Raw genomic sequence first — 19525 nt, 5'->3', positions numbered from 1 at the left:
ACAGCCCTTTAAGAAGAATCTTGTCTGCCATCTGCTGGACACTTTTTGTTGTGCTCATATTTAGACGTCCTATTTTGCAAATGCTGCCTTCCTGAAATTTGRTATGCTTGTTTGTCTTTGTGTATAAATGATGTGATTGTGATGCTGGATTTCTGAGTGTTTTACGTATGTGCTGCAGAACAGGAACTTGATGTAAAACAGCAATTATGCTGAGTCAGGCTTGATTTTTAGTAATCTTTTCCTGTTAAATCAATAAATCAAATCAAATCTCTCTCTCACACACACACACACCACCACCACCACCCCCTGCCTGGCTGTCTCCCCTCTCCCGATCGTCGCAAGTGTCAGATGCGGTTCTGAAAAGACGCATTTTAAATGTCTCCAAACTTCAATTAATGCATAAATTAAGTTGGTTTGTAGTTTGAGATCTTTATATTAATATTATAGTGTTATACAACAGCATTAAAAGCCAATTTAATTTAATGTAATCAATTTATGTCCTTAGTTACAAAAATATCTTCAAACTAATGAAATGTAAAATTATTAGTGAGAAAAATCCATCTGGATAACAGCAGACTGATTGCTCGTAAAATATACGACAGGTCTGGACCACTCGTGAATTTTGTTTGTATCTGAAGAAAATCTTAGAATACGAAAAAATTGGTGAATGCCACAAGTTCTCCTAACTCACTCGTACGCACAACTTGAGAACAAATCTGTTCGTACGAACGGTTCTTGCATGAGGTCCTACCTGCTCAACTGCCACAAAATGGTGATGGGACTCCATGACAATGGTCTGTGTGATGATGTGGCACTCAATAGCCTATATGCCATGGACTTCCGACTCTAGCAAATTTGCCACGAACCGGTCTTCCGGTTCGAAGGAAACACTGTTAGCGAAAGATTTTTTTCACTCGACAACGACTCTTAATGATCTCAACAGTACAGAATTAGCATATTACATGTACCGACATTAACACAGGAGACGTACAGGTCCAGCCAAGTGGGAAAAAAAAATCAATCCAAAATGGATTAAAGCCATAAAAACAAAGGAAAGACGTTCGTGTTTATGGTTCCAGAATTTAGCCTTTTTCGCTATTCCGTGGCTGCTTGTTCCGTAAATTTTTCATGTAGAGCTGTGACACTTATATTGTTGGAAAGAGCAGAGTCTAGGCTTTAAATTGATGGGCTTCTTGTATGGTTTGGATCGTTTTCCCTGACGATGGTGAACTAAAAACCTAATTATTATCAGGCGGAGTTTCTGCGGCTCTCGGTGCTCAGGGGGAGGGGCTTGTCGCTTGTTTTGTTAACGCTGTAATATACTCTAGCAAGTTTACTTTTGCATAAAACTGATGACAAAGTTGCCTAAAACATTTCACACTCTGTATAAAACAAACGTGCGCACACACACACACACACACCTACCTTTGTACCGGCTGCTGTGTTAGCTTCCTCCTAGCTGTGAGGTGGTCTTTCCTCTCCCGGTCTTGGCAGTGAAGGGGGGATAATTGTACATTTCCCTTTTGTAACCTCCGTCTTCTCATTTCTGATGCTGGCTCTTGAATATCCTCAGGCTAGAAATGACGATTACAAATGCAAGCGTGAGCTTTTAAAGATAAGTTTTCCCTGTAGCTATCCACAGCTGTCATCTTTCCTCCTCTAGAGGAAAATGGATAAAAACTAACTACTAGATCGTACCTGCTGCTTAGTGGACACAACGGCACACAACAGAACTCACGTTTTATACCAGTAGATCACAGATGYTWTAACTTTTGTGACTTTTTCACGGACTAGTTCTAGGAGCTAACGCTAAAAACAAAGCAGTAAGCAGGAAGTGGAAGGGACGAGCGTGGCAAGAATTTTACCGGAAATACGTCATTAATGACCGTGGCGTATAGGCTATTAGAGACCTCTTTGCACTACTTAGACCACTGCCTGTCTCTGGGCAGTCAAAGGAAAATAATTATTGGAGATCCCTTTATGGATCCTGAGAAGCTCAGAACACAGAGTGTTTCTAACCTGGTGTCCTTCTTCCGAGGGACGAGAAGGTTTGAATAAAGACCAGTGTGTTTTTGGTGGGAGCAGTGTGCCCACTGTAAGATATGGGTTCTTTATCATCATCGCCATAACCATCAATTTAAAAGCTCTCAAGTTAATTTCCAATCATTCTGCAACATATTTTATTCAAAAGGTGCAGGGGCATGATGATGGCTTTCAATAACCAGGATTTGTGTTCAGTTGTTTTAGTTTTTGTATAAAACACACAGCAATTACAAAAGATGGGAATCTGAGGTTTTGATTTCGGTCTGTCAGAAGGATTCAATAAGGAATTGGTGGATATCATCAGTCTTAGATTAAGATTTCAAATTGTGAGTTATTTGGTTTCTATTCTTTTAAGCATTGACAGGACAGAGTTAAAAACCTTTCTCATGCAAGTTGAGTGTGTGAGACAGTGTCCTGGCTGCACAGGTTAAAGCATATAACCCCAATAAGCAGTGCTCTGACCGGCTGCATGGATTAGGCTGAGGGACATGGTGACGTCTGCCAGCAGCCTCCACTAATCTGGACGTGTATCTGCTGTTGAGAAGTGTGTTGTTTACACAACAGAAGAGGTAGAAGTGGCTCATTCTTTGCCTTCAGCTTGATTTTCTTCTTCTTCTTTCATAATACAAGGTGTTGAAAGAAGAACGTAGCCGTTGGCTAACGACATCGCAGATTTTGCTTGGGGAGCTCAAGTGAATTCTGCAACAGGGGCAGAGCGGAGGGAGGGAGGGAGAGAGGGAGGGAGGGGTAGACGGTGGGAAACCAGGGAGGAGGGGAGGGTATTTGTTGCCATGGTGAAAGGTTCTTGAAGCAGCTGCTGATTCGTCCACGCCGCAGCGCACCCCTTCCATTCTTCTCCTTCCTCTGTGTGTTACCGCCAGCCGTTCAGGCGAGAGGTCCGTACGCTGAGCGGCCGTCTCTGGACCTTCCTGCTTCAGACCTTTTATGCCGTTCGCCACACGCAGGGATGGGACGCGCTGCCATCTGAACACAGAGAGAGGATACTCGCAGGTAAAGCCTTTTATTTTTTAATCTCAGACCTTTGCCTCTACACACAGTATTCATGTATGTGTGGAATGTCATGCATGTTTGATGTTTTTCCAGCCTGATACTGTAGCAATGAGTCTGCAGGAATAGATACTGGTTTAACAGTTACTGGCTACCTATATTTAGCAATAACCTATTTACTGCGCGGCTGGAGCTTTGACGGTAGATTCTGCTGCTGTGTCTGAAGCTCTTTGGGGTGATGTGTGCACGCTGACATGGTAAATGCACCAGATGCACCACACTTGTTTCTAATGGGAGGAAGCTCAGGCTGCTGCTGCTGTTGGAGCTCTGCTTATGAAAAATGCTTCTGCAAATACAAACCAGATGCTTCCATCTTACATGAATCATTTGCTGTAGTCAGTTTGTGGGTTGGTAACACAAAGATTACATTTCACTCGACAAACGGTTTCTTTTTGAAAGTGCTTACAAGACACGGATGACTAATCCCTTTATTGATTTAATGGTTGTTCTGTTGTGATCGAGGGGTAAACACTGGAAATCAGGACTTTCTTTCTAAACAGCTCAGTTTGGGATAATTTATTTTTCCAGCTTAATTACTGACTTATCCATTGCTGAGATATATTTGCCTTTTTTCTCTTTATTTTGACAGAGGCTATTGACAAAGGAGACAACCGAAGACTTGGTAAAAAACCCGTATTCTCTAGCTCACAGGTAATAATCAATAATTTTGTAATTTTGTTTAAAGAAATATTGTTTGCAAACCGAAACAAAGCAAACATTTTATTTTGAAATGATTGTAACGCTGGGTTGATGATACAAACAGCTGTCAGTTTTAGCTTCATGTGCCATCACAAGTTGAGTTTGAAGCATTTAGATGCCATATGTTGTAAATGCCCCGCCCTCACGCATAAATAGAAAATATAAAAATGAGCATCAGTCGCTCCAAACAGATGTGCGTAATGTAACAGATGTTGAGATAGTAGACATGAGAAGCTAAAAGCATCGCTTACAGATTTCATGCTATCAGAAAATTAGATTTTACTTGTTCTGATGCTGTAAAAGTAAATAAAATGTATTCCTAAAACAAATGGAAAGTTTGACTTGAGTAAAGGTTTAGCTGTGGAGCTAAAATAACCTCAGCAGATTAAAGAAGATGGCAGACACCAGTGGTCTGCTTGTGGTGTATTGATCTAATATTATCCATTTCCTGTGCTGTTTTTTGTTGAATAACCAGCGCAGTGATGCAGTTACATGACTCTTGTGCTTATTTTTATCCCTCAGTCGAAGGCTGTAAAATGCCCCACATCTGCCCCACCTGAGAGTCCTCCTGTGCACAGGAACCACAGGGTGTCTCAGAACAGAAACCCTGCCTCCCACTCCGCTACGTCAGCCATGAAATCCGATGCTCTGGGTCCAGTTAAAGCAGGAGATGGTCAGGCGACCAAAACAAAGACTGTGAAGAAACTAGGAGACAAGAGCGTGGCGGCGAAAGCAAAGACGGCGTCGGCCGCCACGCCGGTCGTTAATGGTACGGGAGCGGCCGGGGCGAAACGAGACGTGGGCAGCGCCAATGGCCCCAGAGGCTCCCACGGAGCCAAAGAGCAGGAGACAAAGCTGAACCCCGGCGCGAGGCCTAAAACCGGTCCCCCGAGCCGGACCTCCATGAGCCAGGCCGCTGCGAAGAAGCCTCAGAAGATCTCAGCGGGACAGCCTTACAAGTCCAGCGCCAACCACACTCAGCCCGCCGCTTCAGCCTCATCAGACAGCATCTCACCAGAGAACGGAGCCAGCACTCACACTGACACACACTCCCTTCCAGGTTTACTCTCTTTTATTGACTTCTTTATATTTTCTCAGTGTGGCTGACACTGATTACCACGCAGTGCATCACTGCAGCCAAACTGAAGTGGCAGCAACACCCGTAGTGATCAAACACTGCTTCAGATAAGAAAGGAAGCTCTGTTTAATTAGTGTAATCAATGTTGTGCTCAGGCTAAGAGGGAAATGTGGAAGATGAGAGCCTCGTTATGTTTGAGTGTTGATTTGTAAGGAAGCGGAGTGCGTGCAGCTGTCTTTGGCAGCGAGCTAGTGTCTGTTTAACAGTAAAAACGAGGTGGAACAGATTGCTGAGCCTTTGTGTCGACTATAGAGACACGCTGGAACTCATCTTTGTGTTGAGTAGGCCTCAAATGTTTGTCCTGTTCAGGTTTCCTGATAAAATCTCTTTTTCATAGAAGGTTTTATTGGGTGTTTTATATGTTGGGAAAATAAAAAGCTGAACAGTCTGGTTTTTATGACCATTCACATCAACAGGGTTAAGTCAAATTTAGCCAAAATAACCTCAGCACTTTCTCAGATTTCTGCTTTTTAAGATGCATTTTGATGCTGGACATCCTTATATAATGAGCTGTTTACTTAATCCTAATTTTAGATTATTCTAATGAACTTTTTGATTTAATTTTAAAAAGGAAACCTCAAACCATATTTGGGTATTGAGATTTGCCAGTTGGAAAGAAACAAAAGCTTTGCTAGCTCGCAGGAAAAAATATCTAAGGCTTTTTTTGCTCTAAATCTGTTTTTTTTGTTGTTTTTGCTCTGAAAAAATGCTTCAAAAATTCTTTAAGATAATACCTTTCATTCAAAGGATACAATAAGATATTTATTCATTATATTTTGTCAAAATCCAATTATTGCAAATGTTTTAATCAAAAGGCCACATCTGCCTGTTGCTCCACATTTTGACTTAAAAAAATAATAAATGCTTCCTGTAACATGCAAGCGTTTTTTTTTTTATAACATTTCACTTTAAGCAACTACAGGACCAAAGTGCTTTACACAACAATAAATAAAAACCATCACAAGACATAAAAAAATAAAACAAATAAAAGATGCAATAACCTACAATTAAAACAGCCCTATAAATAAATAAAACAGCATAAAATGTTTTACGGTGAACTATAAAGTCCAGCTCTAACATGCTGTCGAAGGCCACGGAGAAGAGACTTTTTTATCTTTGAACAATTAAAAAAAATCATACAAAACAAATACAAGGTGAAAAAATATTAATAACATAAAATCTCCAGAAGAGTATTGTGTAAAACAAAGCACAAGGTGTTTGAAAGGAGAGCAGGAAGATGCAATGACTTATCCATTCCCTAAACAGGAAAGTTATATTAAAAAAACTTGAATAAAATAAATTGGTCAAAATGAGTAAAACCCAAAATGATGATGTAATTTATTATGAAATGCATCTATAAATGTGTGTCGTCACGAGAGTCCTTGTGGACCCTAATGGCCTTTTGCACCCACCAGGAACTGTGGCCCCAGCATGATGGGCAACAACTAAAACAAAACTAGGAAGATTATACAACTCATTTTATCACACAATCTGCTAAAAATAAATATGCTGCTTGTTTCCAGTCAGAATCAGCTGAGTCTAAAATACACAGTTAAGTCAAATCACCAAGACTGAAACCTAAATAAATAGTAAATAACATTATATAGGAGACTTTTTTTTTTGACCAGGAGTTTAAGAAATCAGCTGAAATAAATGTCACAAAAAATAAACAAAGTTATCATCTGAACAGATGTAACGAGGTTAGAGTGGGCTGTCCTGGACTGAGGAGGATTTAATGAATGTTGTGGATGAATCATCAATCTGACCTGATGATGTGGATTCAAGTTCAGTTACTTTTATAAAGATGGAAAAACAGACTTTGCACATTTCAAAATTTATCAATGACATAAAACTACATATTGGGTAAAGAATCAGGGGAAATGGCAGTCAGTGTGTCTTTATGAAATGCTCATTCATATTTTGTACATTATCCCCCTTCATCATAATAATTATATTTAATTTGTCTGTGCCTTTCAAGGACACCTCACAATATAAAAACAGACAAAAAACAAACAAAAGCAAACTCAGCTTAGCAGCTAAGTAGAGAAAAGTATTAAATACATTTCTTCTAAATAAACTGAGCTGAGAGGAACAAACATAGAAACATTTGATAAAAGAAAGAGTTATGAAGGTTAGCCTAACACATTGTTAATGCATCTTTGATGCATCTTTTCACAGAATATAGAGAAATCAAACTCTTAGAAAGCCAGCAAATTGTATAAATTGTAATCTGATTCAAAGTTTAAGGCTGTTTTATTAAACAACTGCAAAAACCAGAAGAGGTGCAATCAACTAGTAATTTTTCAGGATGAAGTGATTGTATTTTTTTCCTTATGTGTCATAACTGCATGTTAAGTAGAAGAACTAAACAGTGGCTATGCTACAATGTGTTAAATAATAATTTGTATAAATATAATACAAAGTACTGTGGGGTGATCGTGGATCACTGACAGTATCTGTATCTGATTCCTGTTCTGTGTTTTAGGCACAAAGCCCAAACAGCAGGCCAAGGCAGTGAACAAATCCACACTGACAAAACCTCCTCCGAAGTCAGAGACACCAAAGACCAGCAGGTGAGATTTATTTATCGAATTAATCAAGTTGGACGTTAACAAGTTTCTCCGCAGACATTCCAACGAGTTGATGAATTTTGAGGAAATGTATTAAACCCAAACAGAATGTGTCTGTTGGACATGTAAATTTAATTAGAAAATTTATAAGTTAGCTGTTTTTATAGATGCACTTTGTCCTCACGTATTTTTGTGACCATCAGTTTCTCGGTTTTCTGCAAATGTCATTTTGTCAAACTTGGAGCTGTGAAAGCCTAATGGTGCGTTCACACCGAACGCGATTTCAGCATCAGGAGCAGCAGGTTTACATACAAAGTCTATGGTGGACGTGCTTCAAGCAGCGTCAGGAAGTTCTGCGGCGCCTCAAGCGCGATTAGAGCAGCGCGATTTGAACGATCTGAGCGTTCGACACGCTGAGGCGCAAATCGCTGAAGTTAGAAAATCTGAACTTTTGCAGCTCGACGCGCAGCGTCAACCAATCAGAGAGACTCCACTGTGTGACGTAGAGACATATTTCCCGACGGGACAGTTTACTGAATGATGTCCACTAACCTGAAACAGACAGAGCTCCTGCTCTTTAGCTAAAATGAGTGCTGCAGTCGTGTCCTGATCCGCAGCAATGCATGGCAGCGACTCATCAGACTGAAAAAAATAGTCCTGAAAGCGAGCTGTGAGCCTCTTCTCTGAATTATCTGGTGAATTAATTATGAATTAATTATCTGATGAACGTGACATGCTCTGGCTCTCTGTAAATAAAGCAAAGCCACTTCCTCGTCCGACATCAAACAGCCCCACAGAGGAGGGAGGGGCGGGGCGGCTGTCGCCGTGCAGCGCAGCTGTCCTGCGTCTGACCTCAAAGTGCACAAGCTTCAAACTTCAGCGTTGGCTGCGATTTTGACGCTGAAATCGCGTTCGGTGTGAACGCACCATAAGGAAACCCTTGATATCTCCTTAAACGGATCCACGATTAGTTGTAACATTTAACTTTATTTGATAAACCTATATTTTAACTGTAAAATAAAGACTGTAAAAATATTGTAGGCTGTTTAGTTTTGTAATTTTTTAAAAATATATTTTAACATGAACTGAGCCATTTTATTTACACACAAAGCATTCTGGGTAAATGATGACGTGGATAGGTCCACGGTGTGAGCGAGCTATATCCACCCTTAAGGTTAATCTTGGACAATATCTGATGATCGACTCTTTTAAATGAAACCAGAGAGCGTTGACAGAGAGGAGAAGGTAGAAATGACTCAGTCTGTAACTGAAAATATGGATGGAGGACAACAGAGCTGCTTCATGGAAGAAGAACCTCAGCTTAGCCTGTTGGCGTTAGCGCCAATGCTATATATCCTTTTTTATTAGCTTGGCGTTAGCGCAACAAACTAACAAGCTAAACTGAGGTCCTGAGTAAACAGAGTCATTTCTACCTTCTCCTCTCTGTCAACGCTCTCTGGTTTCATTTAAAAGAGTCGATCATCAGATATTGTCCAAGATTAACCTTCAGGGTGGATATAGCTCGCTAGCAGCCTTGCACCGAGGACCTATCCACGTCATCATTTACCCAGAAGGCTTTGTGTGTAAATAAAATGGCTCAGTCCGTGTAATTTATTTTTAAAAAAATTTCAAAATTATAAAAACTAAACAGCCTACAGTATTTTTACAGTCTTTATTTTACAGTTAAAATAAAATTTTATCAAATAAAATCTAATGTTACAACTAACCATGGATCCCTTTAAAGCTGCAGGAACAGCAGGTCAGCCGCTGGGTTCAACATACATCTGTTGAACTAAAAACTTTAGAGAGAAACAAAAACAGATGAATTATTGTCTTTTTTGCTGTTTTATTCTCATATAAGTATAAGTAGAGAAGTCCCTGGAGTTTTACTTTGACTAACATGAACTAAAGAAATGACTCATAAATCTTGTAAATGTACATAAAAGAGAATAGTGGGACCTGAAGTACAGTATATTATTACCTTTGTGTGTATTTTTAGTTTATTTGGTTGTCAGGCAGGTAAAGGCAGTGGTCTCGTGTTCTGACGAGCCTCTTGTCCTTAAGAGTTGTTAAAATTATCTGTGACATTTAGCAAAATCTGAACATTTTATTTCATAAAAAGTTAAGTGACGACTTTGCCAATAGGTAGCTGCTGAATGCTTGGATTTTATCCACAAAAAAAAAACATCCTTCATCCAAATTTATGTAGCCATGATAACTAAATTAAATATTTGTTCAATTCTAAGGTATTAACAATAATCTTAATTACAACCTCAGATGAACAGCATGCTACATGTTACAAAGTGTTATTGCTTATTCAACTAAAACTAAGACAAAATGCAGCAATTATAAAAAAAAAAAAAAAAATTAAAAAAATTACAAAACAGAAGTTGTTGGTCTCTGACAGAACTGTGGAAACATTTTCTCTAACTGCAGCTTCAGTTCATTAACATCTGTTAAATCATTTAGGGTGTATTCACCAGGAAAGTCCTTCGGTCCACTTGTTTTGTCCAGATTATGGATTTCTTTTTTTCATTCGGTGCAGTTTCATTCACATTGTGCTGTTTTGTAAGCAGACTATAATTTATAAACAAAGCTACGCAGGGGACAATCATTGCTCACATTAGACACAAATGACAGGAAGCAGACCCATAAATAAAGATGATGCTATTAATACAACTACATTTACAATTTCAAAAGCAGCTCATTTAACGTCGGTTTCACGATGATATACTTATAATTTTGGGACAGCGTTGTCAAATGCGTGCCGCAACCTAAAGGAGACAAGATGCCCCACGTTCCCTGACCCACAATATCTCATTGTTTGTAGCCCAGTGTTAGCGTTAGCAACACTGGAGGGCTAACTGCTGCCATGTTGCTTTGCAACGGTGGCTCATCAAGTCCAAAAAGACTCATGTTTCCTGTAGTTGGTTTGGTTTGAGTCCAGTCTGTAGTCACACCAGAAGCGAACTGCACCAGAGCTCATTTGGAAGTGGACTGAGACCACCCCAAAAAGTGGGTCTCGGTCTGGTTGTTTGGTCGTACTGGGTTTGCATGAATGTATTCACACCTGCATAAAAGGTCTGGACCAACGGGGGAAACCATCACTGTTGTATTTAAAGCAGATCAAATGTGTCAGGTGTGAATATGACCTTAAGCTCTCCTAAGCTATGATATTTCAGCACGTTGAGTAGGGCTGTGTATTGGCAAGAATTTGGCGATACGATACATATCATGACAGAGGGGTCACGATACGATACATCCCGATATATTTCAATACTGTAAACAAGGCGATATATTGCAATATTTTTGGTCCAAAAATTCTATTAAATAAAAACCTCTTACTGGAAAAAAAAACAAAAGCCAAAATTCATTGTCTCAGAAAATTCTAATATTACACAGACATACTTTTGATACATTTAGCTGTTTTCTGCTTTGTATGTGTTTTATTTTATTTGTTTCATATTTCATCCATGTTTTCAATTATTAGACTAAATTTGCCAATAAATAGTTTGAAAATATATTTTTTGCAGCTTTTCGTTTTTAATATTAATTTACAATATGGTCATCCAACACTTAACAATAGCCTTTATGTTGTCATAAAGTTCAGTAAACAGATGATATGAAGCTGCTGCACACAGAGTTTCTGGGATCAGCTGACCTGCATCCAGAGCATGATTTGTATAACTGTGTGTCGAACAGCAGGGCAGGTCCTGAAGAAAACCAGTTAACAGCAGGGCAGGTCCTGAAGAAAACCAGTTAACAGCAGGGCAGGTCCTGAAGAAAACCAGTTAACAGCAGGGCAGGTCCTGAAGAAAACCAGTTAACAGCAGGGCAGGTCCTGAAGAAAACCAGTTAACAGCAGGGCAGGTCCTGAAGAAAACCAGTTAACAGCAGGGCAGGTCCTGAAGAAAACCAGTTCAGAAATTGAGAAGCTAAACAAGTTAAACCGTTTTTGAAGTGAACACAGCAGGATAAAGTACATGGACTTTGATGCGATCATCAGCTGAACATTAGTTATGTTTACATGCACAAAATTTTTAATCGGATTGAAATGTATTCAGATTAAATAATCCGAATGTACTGTTTACATGGACACAATCCGATCATGAAAAGTGTTTACATACACTGGAGTTTTATTCAGAATAAAAGTCCGGACATGTGCAGTGTTGTAAACTTTCAGCTCTACTTCCGTGTTACAAACATAAACAAAGCTCCTCTGTGTGCTCAGGACGGACCCGTGTCAGCTTTTAATAACGGTAGAGACGCCGTTACTCCTCGGTTGAGCTGCACATGAAGCAATACGTGCTTTTTATTTTTATTTTTTGCGAAGCAACGTCTGCTGTTTGCCTCCTTTTTCATCTGTTAAGAGAGCGAGGAGGAAAAGTTCTGTGCGGTGTGCGGCGCAGCTGGAGCGCTGCTGTCCCACCGGGTGAATGAAAGTCAGCAGACATGCGCACAGGTCAGTTTTCTACAATCAGAATAAGATGATCCGATTAAGTGTTTACATGAACGTCATTCCGATTATCAATCGGCATAACCCACCCTTTTCATTCGGATTAAAAATTCATTCGGATCGAGCTCAATCAGATCAGAATAATCGGAACGGGCTGTTTACATGACACATTTTTATTCCGAACGGTTGTTTAATCTGATTACTTTTGTCCATGTAAACGTAGCTAATGAGAGCAACAGACAGAGTTTTATGTCACGGGGGGAGTGCCGAGCTCGCTCGAGGTGATAGACGCATGCGCTATATGCGTAACGTGAAAGCTGACTACAGTTGGAAAAAAGAGCGCACAAGACACTTAATTTGTCTTAAAATACAGACATTCTGACAAATAAGTAACTGTTTGTAACCTTACCTCAGCTTAGAAGGCAGAGGGTGTCGGTCTTTTCCGCTCAGATTCAGCTATCGGAGCATAAAGCTAATGTTTACTTACAATGCTAATGCTCTCTTACTCTCTGGCGCTCAAGAGGTAGAGAAGCCAAATGGCTGGCTCACTGCTGCTAACTAGTGGTCAGAGGTTGAACTACAACATAAAAATGAATGGCTGGCAGGAAAGTTGACATTTTAAAACTTAATAAAAAATCGATCCAGGACTTTAGAATATCGATACAGTATCGGGGAAATAAAATATTGCGATATTTCAGTGTATCGATATTTTCTTACACCCCCAACGTTGAGTCAATGCATCGCTGTCTTTTAGATCATTTTGTTAAACTCATTTCAGATCAAGTCAGTGACTGCAAAGTGCCCAAGTCTTCAGGCCAGAATCATCAACCCTCCACCTCTGTGCTTGACACTTGTGATTTTGATGTTGGTGCTAATTTTTTGGTTTTCTCCAAAAATAAGACTTATGTGTGCATTATGACTAAAAATATAGGCAGTTTTTGCTAATCTAAGCAGTGCTGTATTCTTTTATAAAACATGAAAAGTGTTTTTTTTTTTTTTGTTTTGTTTTTCTGCCACCACTTCCACGCTAATCCTACTGGTTTATTCTTTTTAATTAGTTTTACTGTAATGAACTTGAATGTTTAACACGGTAAACTCGTAGTCTGAGATGGTGCTACTGTGCTTTCTGCTTTTTCTCTGAACACTGCACAGTCTGACCTTGGGATGAATTTGCAGGGATGTCCACTCCTGGGGAGATTGGAAACTATCCTGAAAGTTAATCACTTGTGACTCCAAATGGTTTGGAAATTGCCTTAAAACCCTTTAAGTTGTTTCTCTAGGATCAACACTTCTGCGTGGCACTGTGTTAACACAAACTGTCAACATTCCTGCCTTCATAGAGGAGTCTGCACTGATTGTAATCAGTGTGAGTGGAGCTAAGTGTCTGTTGCAGCTACAGCTTTCTTTAGCGTCAGATTAGCAGCACGTAGCTTCAACAGATCAATTTAGTGCCTTTGAAAACATTAACATTTCACCTTTTTTCCACATTGATTCTGGATTTTGTCAAATGACAACATGATATAATGACCTGTTAAAGCTCATACAAATATTTAGAGTATATAGAGTTCAAAAAGGAGTACTTAGTTTCATCGTGACTTTAAGTAACTGCTTGAAATCAATACTAAATGTTTCAGAAGCCTGCCTTCAGGAAAGTGAAAGGGAAAACAAATGTTGCCACCCAGTGGTGGTAAAATTAATTCATAATTCCCCTTTTCTCCAGATGGTTTTTAAATTTATTAAAAACCCAGTCTGCACCAAAGATGTTTATTTAAAAAAAGTATGGTAAAATCATTACTAGTCACTTTGTTTTGTCTGTTTCATCAGTCCTACCAATAAGTCAAGTATGAAAGATCCTGGTAAAGCCAAAGCTGGTCCTCCAGAGAAGTCTGCTGGAGTGACGAGACCAGACACCAAGGGGAGAGCTACCACAGACCATCACGGTGAGATATTCAGTTTTATTACGTTAACTGTCTGTTCACGGGCTATAAGAAGAATTAATGCTTTGTTCCTACACTTTAATTTTGGTTTAGTTTCAAAGCTTGGAACACCTGTAAAAAAGCCAGCTTCTCCCAGGAAAGAAGACAAGAAGGATGTGCCGAAATCCTCAGGGACAGATAAAGCTGACGGTGATGCGTCTAAAAAGAAGACCACAAAGCCCGCCTCAGTAAATGGAGTCGCAGCTAAATCAAAACCAGCTAAAGTCTCTTCTGCGCCCTTTAAACAGTCGTCTGCCATAGCAGCCAAGTCTGGAGCAAAGCCAAAAAGTACTGCTGAATTATCTAGTGGGAAAGCATCACAAAAACCCTCCAAAACCTCTGCCGCTGCTTCATCCATGGTGTCAGAAACGAAGAAATCTGAAATGGTGAATGGTGAAAAAGCTGAATCTAAAACTGAACTGGGTCCGGTTGAAAAGTCTGATCAAAACGACAAAGTACAACCAACAATGGAAGAAGAAGAGCAGTCAGATCCTCCTGAAACGAACCCTCAGCAGATCCCCCAAAAGACTAAAACAGACTCAGGAATCAATGCTGCGCCTCAAGATGAGGGCGCCGTTGCACCAGCAGCTAACATCCACCATGTCACGTTTTCTGATGAAGACTCTTTCAGGCCGACCAATGAGAGCAAAGTGAAGTCGTTTCAAAGCGGCGTGATGATCGGAGGACAGGTTGTCAAAGTCAGCTCACCAAACTCCCCAAAGGAGCGCCCAGCAGGCACGCCTTGTAGCATGGGAAGCACCGACACTCCCCTGGAGGACTCCTGGACTGGAGCCAACCACCAGGTCAGCCCCGAATCTGAGACCGGCAGCACGCACACCACCTCCTCCGACGACATCAAGCCTCGCTCCGAGGACTACGACGCCGGAGGCTCTCAGGACGATGACTGCTCCAACGACCGAGGCGTGTCCAAGTGCGGCACCGTGCTCTGCCACGACTTCCTGGGCCGCAGCAGCAGCGACACCAGCACCCCGGAAGAGTTGAAGATGTATGAAAGTGGCGCCGGCCTGAGAGTGGAGGTGCGTCTGCGTGGCAGAGAGGTGGAGACCACGAGCGAGGAGGAAGGAGTTAGGCGACGTCCTCCATCCTGGCTGCAGAGAGACGAGGTTCCGGTGACGGAGGAGGAAACAGAAGCCGAGGTCCCTGCCAATGTGAAAAGCGTTCCCGACCACCAGCTCTTTTCCTCTGAGGAGGAAGAAGATGACGATGAGGAAGAAGAGACGGAAGACGAGAGGTCGGAAGTTGAAGTGGTTCCAGGCGACGCTTCGCTGCAGCCGACCGAGCCGTCGCCGCACTTTCAGGGGATCATCAATCTAGCATTCGATGACGACGGCGCCGACCAGGAGAACGATCGGCCCGACTACCAGTCTTCTAACTTCCGTCGCTCCGTGCTGCTCTCGGTCGACGAGTGCGAGGAGCTGGCCTCGGAAGAAGGCGGCGCCCAAACCCCACCTCAACAGCAAGATGACGCTGCGACTCCCTGCGATGTTTTCGAGTGCGACTCCACCACGCCTCAGTTCAGCTCCGGGGACAAACAGAACTACGCGCCTCAAAGCACTACAGATCCACCGTACGGTGTGCCGAAGGAGAAGGAACTGGAAGGAAAGTCTGTGTTCCTCACAGAGATCCACCATCCAGCGCAGGAGACTAATCACATCCAGGCGGATGAAGCCCAGCCCCCGTGCCCTGCTCTGGACTCTGACACCAGAGACCTGCCTACCCAGGAGCGCCCTTGCCACCTGGATCTGAGGCATGCTGAACAGTACAACGGAGGGATGAACAAATATCTGACCAATCCCTCAGAAAACAAGAAAGCTGATTTGCACCTAGACCTAAATGAGCCTCAGCTGACAAGAGGCTCCTCTGTACACGCTACACAATCTCCAGCAGGTAAAGTATGATCCATGGTCCCCACCCAGACCCCCAATCCAAACCCATCATTTCCCCCAAATGCCAAATTTATTTTCGCAATATTCATCACGATTCGTTTTATTATCTTTCAGAGGAAAGATACAATCAATAATCAAACCAGTTAACAAATTAGAAATACAAATTCAAACTCCAAAACTCAACCTGCTCATTGTTTCTTTCCATAACTAGAATCTTGCTTCCATTTCAACCTTTTCATTTTAAAGTTCTTAAGAGATTTGCCTCAGTCTCCTTTTTAAAGATGGAAATTGGTGTCATCGCAACACTTAACCTCATCTGTACATTTTCATCTGTGACTTTTTGTCGTAGGCATTAAGGCTGTGACAAAAAAGTTACCACAAAAAAAAGCAGTTTGCATTTGTTAAAAATAAATAAATAAAACAATAAAAATGCAACCTGTGTCGTGAATACACCAATGCACTTTTGTGTACATAGAAAAATTTTTTAATTTATTATCATTTTTGTTGTTTCTCTTTATGCAGTGGAAGAGTCTGTGGCCTTTTTAAGCCATAGATCATTTGTCAAACCTCAAGGTGCTCCATACGGCATTTTAACATCAACTTATAATTGCCAATATCTTTTTGTTTTGATGTCATGTTTACTTATTTACACACTGGAGTGTATTTTTAATGCCACTGATTACTTCTTCATCTCTGAAACAGTGTTGCTGTAACGCTTCCCTTTTTATTGAGGCTGTTTCTTTATTTTTAGGCAAACAAAAAGTCCACTAACACGGAGAGTTTACGATTTGTGATTTAAATAGGAACAAAAAAATTGAACCAATACACTTTTCACAGAAAACTGACAGCTAACTGTGACTATGCAGGTCATAAATACTGCCCGACTGTGGTAACCACTCAGCCTGTGTCCCACGTCTTCATTTCCTTCCAGTTGAAGACTGGTGAGACTGACACCAACCTGTTAGTTTATACTGGGTTAATTTCAAGGTGGGTGGGATCATCTGTGGCAAATCGGCCAATCAAAACCAGAGTTATAGCTCTATTTCTGACTTGTGATTCTTCCAGTTACCTCTTTTAGAATTAAAGCGTTTCTTTGATTGATTTTGTTGTTTGACTAACTTTAAACAGTATTTGTAAAAATACAAATAGCAGATACTTTTTCTACCATATTTAATATGTTGTCAGTTTTTATTTAAATATTGTTAAATGTTATTTTGTTTCTTTTTAATGCTTTGTTTATAGTTTAGCTGCTTAAGATGCTACATGCTACACACACAATACCTGACACATATAACACTGCTTGTGAGGAGATAATTTTTATGTAATTAGGAATAAACGGCATAAAAATAGAAGTGATACACTTGCAAATTTATTTAGCGGGGCTTAAAATTAGCAAAAGGTGTTCGGTCCGCTAACGGTTTCCAAAGTTAGCAAAAAAGCTAATCCGCTAAACGAAAATCTAGTTTTGCTATTAGCAGTTCAGCAGAACTGTGCCCACCACTTGCTATTTTTTTTTTTGTTTTGTTTTCAGTAGCTGCAGTCCCATACAAACGATATAATTTTTTTATTATTTGTTGGTTTTGAAATGCACAAGTAGCACCTTTAAAACTGATCAGGGTAAACAGATTTCTTTCAAATCAGATTTTTGGTTTTAAAGATGTTCGTACATCTAAAACGTTTGTTCAGAAAAGATGACAAATTGCCACTGCTTTAAAAAAACATTATTTTTATTCAAGAATGTACCTGCTCCTGGGTAGGTTTTTTTTTGTTTTGTTTTGTTTTTTGTTTTATTTTGCACGGCACACTTGCATGCAGTTACCACACTTGATTGTCATCCTTCATGTTTCATTTTTTTTGTTTCTGTTCCATCATCTGTGTCACACCCAGTAGACTCGTGTGTAGAAAAGCCTTTTTGTCGTCTCTAAGTTGTAGTGCTGTAATTATCACGACCTCTGTAAAGTTCGTGACGTCCGTCTGCAGTAGCTGTCGTAGTTCTGCCATGTCTCTCTTTCTTCACTGCCATCGTCACAGAAGAGAATCCTGCTGCAGCGTTACGGGGCTGACGTCCCGACACAAAACGTGTGCTTTATTGTTTTCAGCATCAGATAGCGGCTCGCTAAAATCAGCTTGCCAGTTTGTAAATGTTAAAATAGATGGGAAAGAAAATGGCCGTTTGCCATCTTTTGTACCTCAGTATTGCTTGCTGGTGCGTTTCTGTATTTAAGTCTGTTTAGAGCTGCACGTTAGTTTTAGAACATATCAAGTGTTTATCTCTGACAAGTGGATAAAGAGATACATTCAGAAAGGCATTCCTCTGTATATTACCTTTAAAGCAACTGTTTACCCTTTAACATACGAATAGTCAGTGGTTGCTGTTATTTAGTGGTAATTGTGTTGCTGGTTAACTGTAACCATTCCTCGCTCGGCTGTTCCCACATGACATCACCATTAAAGGGCACAGCTGCATTAAGGGTACGCTCAGTTATCTGTGTTTTGTTTTTGTTAATGGGTGAACTGAAAGGAGAACTGTGGAGGCGTGGTTCCGCTTGTCATTTAGCAGTATTGTTAATTGTTTTTAGGGGACAATGGTTGTGACACAACGGATCAAACCTGCAAACACGAGCGCCGACCGTCCAAAGTCCTGTCTCCCATTTACGAGATGGACGTCGGAGACGCGTTCGAGCGCGGCTCGGGCAAGGACAGGAAGGTCGAGCAGCGGGCGGATGAAGAGAAACAAAACGAGGAGCGGGACAAGAGCAGCGAGTTTGCCGAGCGGGACTGGAGCCTGCTGCGGCAGCTCCTCTCGGACCACGAGTCCAACCTGGGCGTCATAAACCCCGTGCCCGAGGAACTCAACCTGGCCCAGTACCTCATCAAGCAGACCCTGTCTTTGTCTCGTGACTGCCTGGACTCTCAAGCCTTTCTGTCTCCTGAGAGAGAGACGTTCAAACGATGGGCTGAGCTCATCTCACCCATGGAAGACTCCTCTACCAGCATCACAGTAACGAGCTTTTCTCCAGAAGATGCTGCGTCTCCTCAGGGAGAGTGGACCATCGTGGAGCTGGAAACACATCACTGACTCAGAGGAGGGCCTGTCGGACAGTCCATGCCTTCTGTTTGAGCTTGTGTTGTTACATGACTGTATCTTAATTTATTTCATTGGTAATCTCTTTGTGTCTGTTTGGAAGGCATAGTTTGCCTGGACCGTGCAGAGTTCTGGACGTTTCTTTATGTTCGATCACACCTTCAGTACACAGTTAACTCAAACGGGCCATTATTCATGCAGATGGTTTTTCTCTGTTCAAAACAAGGCTGTTTACTGAAGTTTCCTCAAGAAAAATACAATAAAGTTTTGTGTTTCTGATGTGTTTCTTGTCGTGTCAGAAGATAATCTAAATGAGCCCTTTTTTAACTGATTAAAGATAACGGTTTATCCATTTTCGGCCATTTCTAAGCTTGATTTTGTTCATATAAGAACAACACAAAGCAGCTGTTAAGCATGGGCTTTAAAATAGGAAAGGAAATACAACCCTTTACATGAAATGGAAGATAAATGACTAAGGAAGCTTTTCAAGATTAGCTCCAAGGTCAAGGTACGTAACTTTCTGATTGCACCTTCTGTCAGATAAGTCACAATGGACTCCATGAAAAAAATACCCTGATGGACT

The 19525-nt window shown here is 40.9% G+C and overlaps 1 protein-coding gene across 2 annotated transcripts in view; it reads left to right on the top strand.

The window, feature by feature from the left end:
* Positions 1-19225, top strand: part of btbd8 (BTB domain containing 8) — a 49681-nt gene extending 30456 nt beyond the window's left edge. For both annotated transcript variants that reach the window (XM_014025100.1, XM_014025099.1), the window contains exons 13-19: positions 2925-3054; positions 3701-3762; positions 4333-4870; positions 7434-7521; positions 13799-13914; positions 14005-15858; positions 18437-19225. In XM_014025100.1, the coding sequence (XP_013880554.1) occupies positions 2925-3054; positions 3701-3762; positions 4333-4870; positions 7434-7521; positions 13799-13914; positions 14005-15858; positions 18437-18936 (3288 nt within the window). In that variant the 3' untranslated portion in view covers positions 18937-19225. The remainder of the gene's footprint in view (positions 1-2924; positions 3055-3700; positions 3763-4332; positions 4871-7433; positions 7522-13798; positions 13915-14004; positions 15859-18436) is intronic.
* The last annotated feature ends 300 nt before the right edge of the window (positions 19226-19525 follow it).

This window comes from Austrofundulus limnaeus, unplaced genomic scaffold (genome assembly GCF_001266775.1).
Source record: "Austrofundulus limnaeus strain Quisiro unplaced genomic scaffold, Austrofundulus_limnaeus-1.0 Scaffold456, whole genome shotgun sequence".
Taxonomy (NCBI): domain Eukaryota; kingdom Metazoa; phylum Chordata; class Actinopteri; order Cyprinodontiformes; family Rivulidae; genus Austrofundulus; species Austrofundulus limnaeus.
The sequence above is the reverse complement of the archived record's forward strand: the minus strand, read 5'-3'. Positions and strand labels throughout refer to the sequence as shown.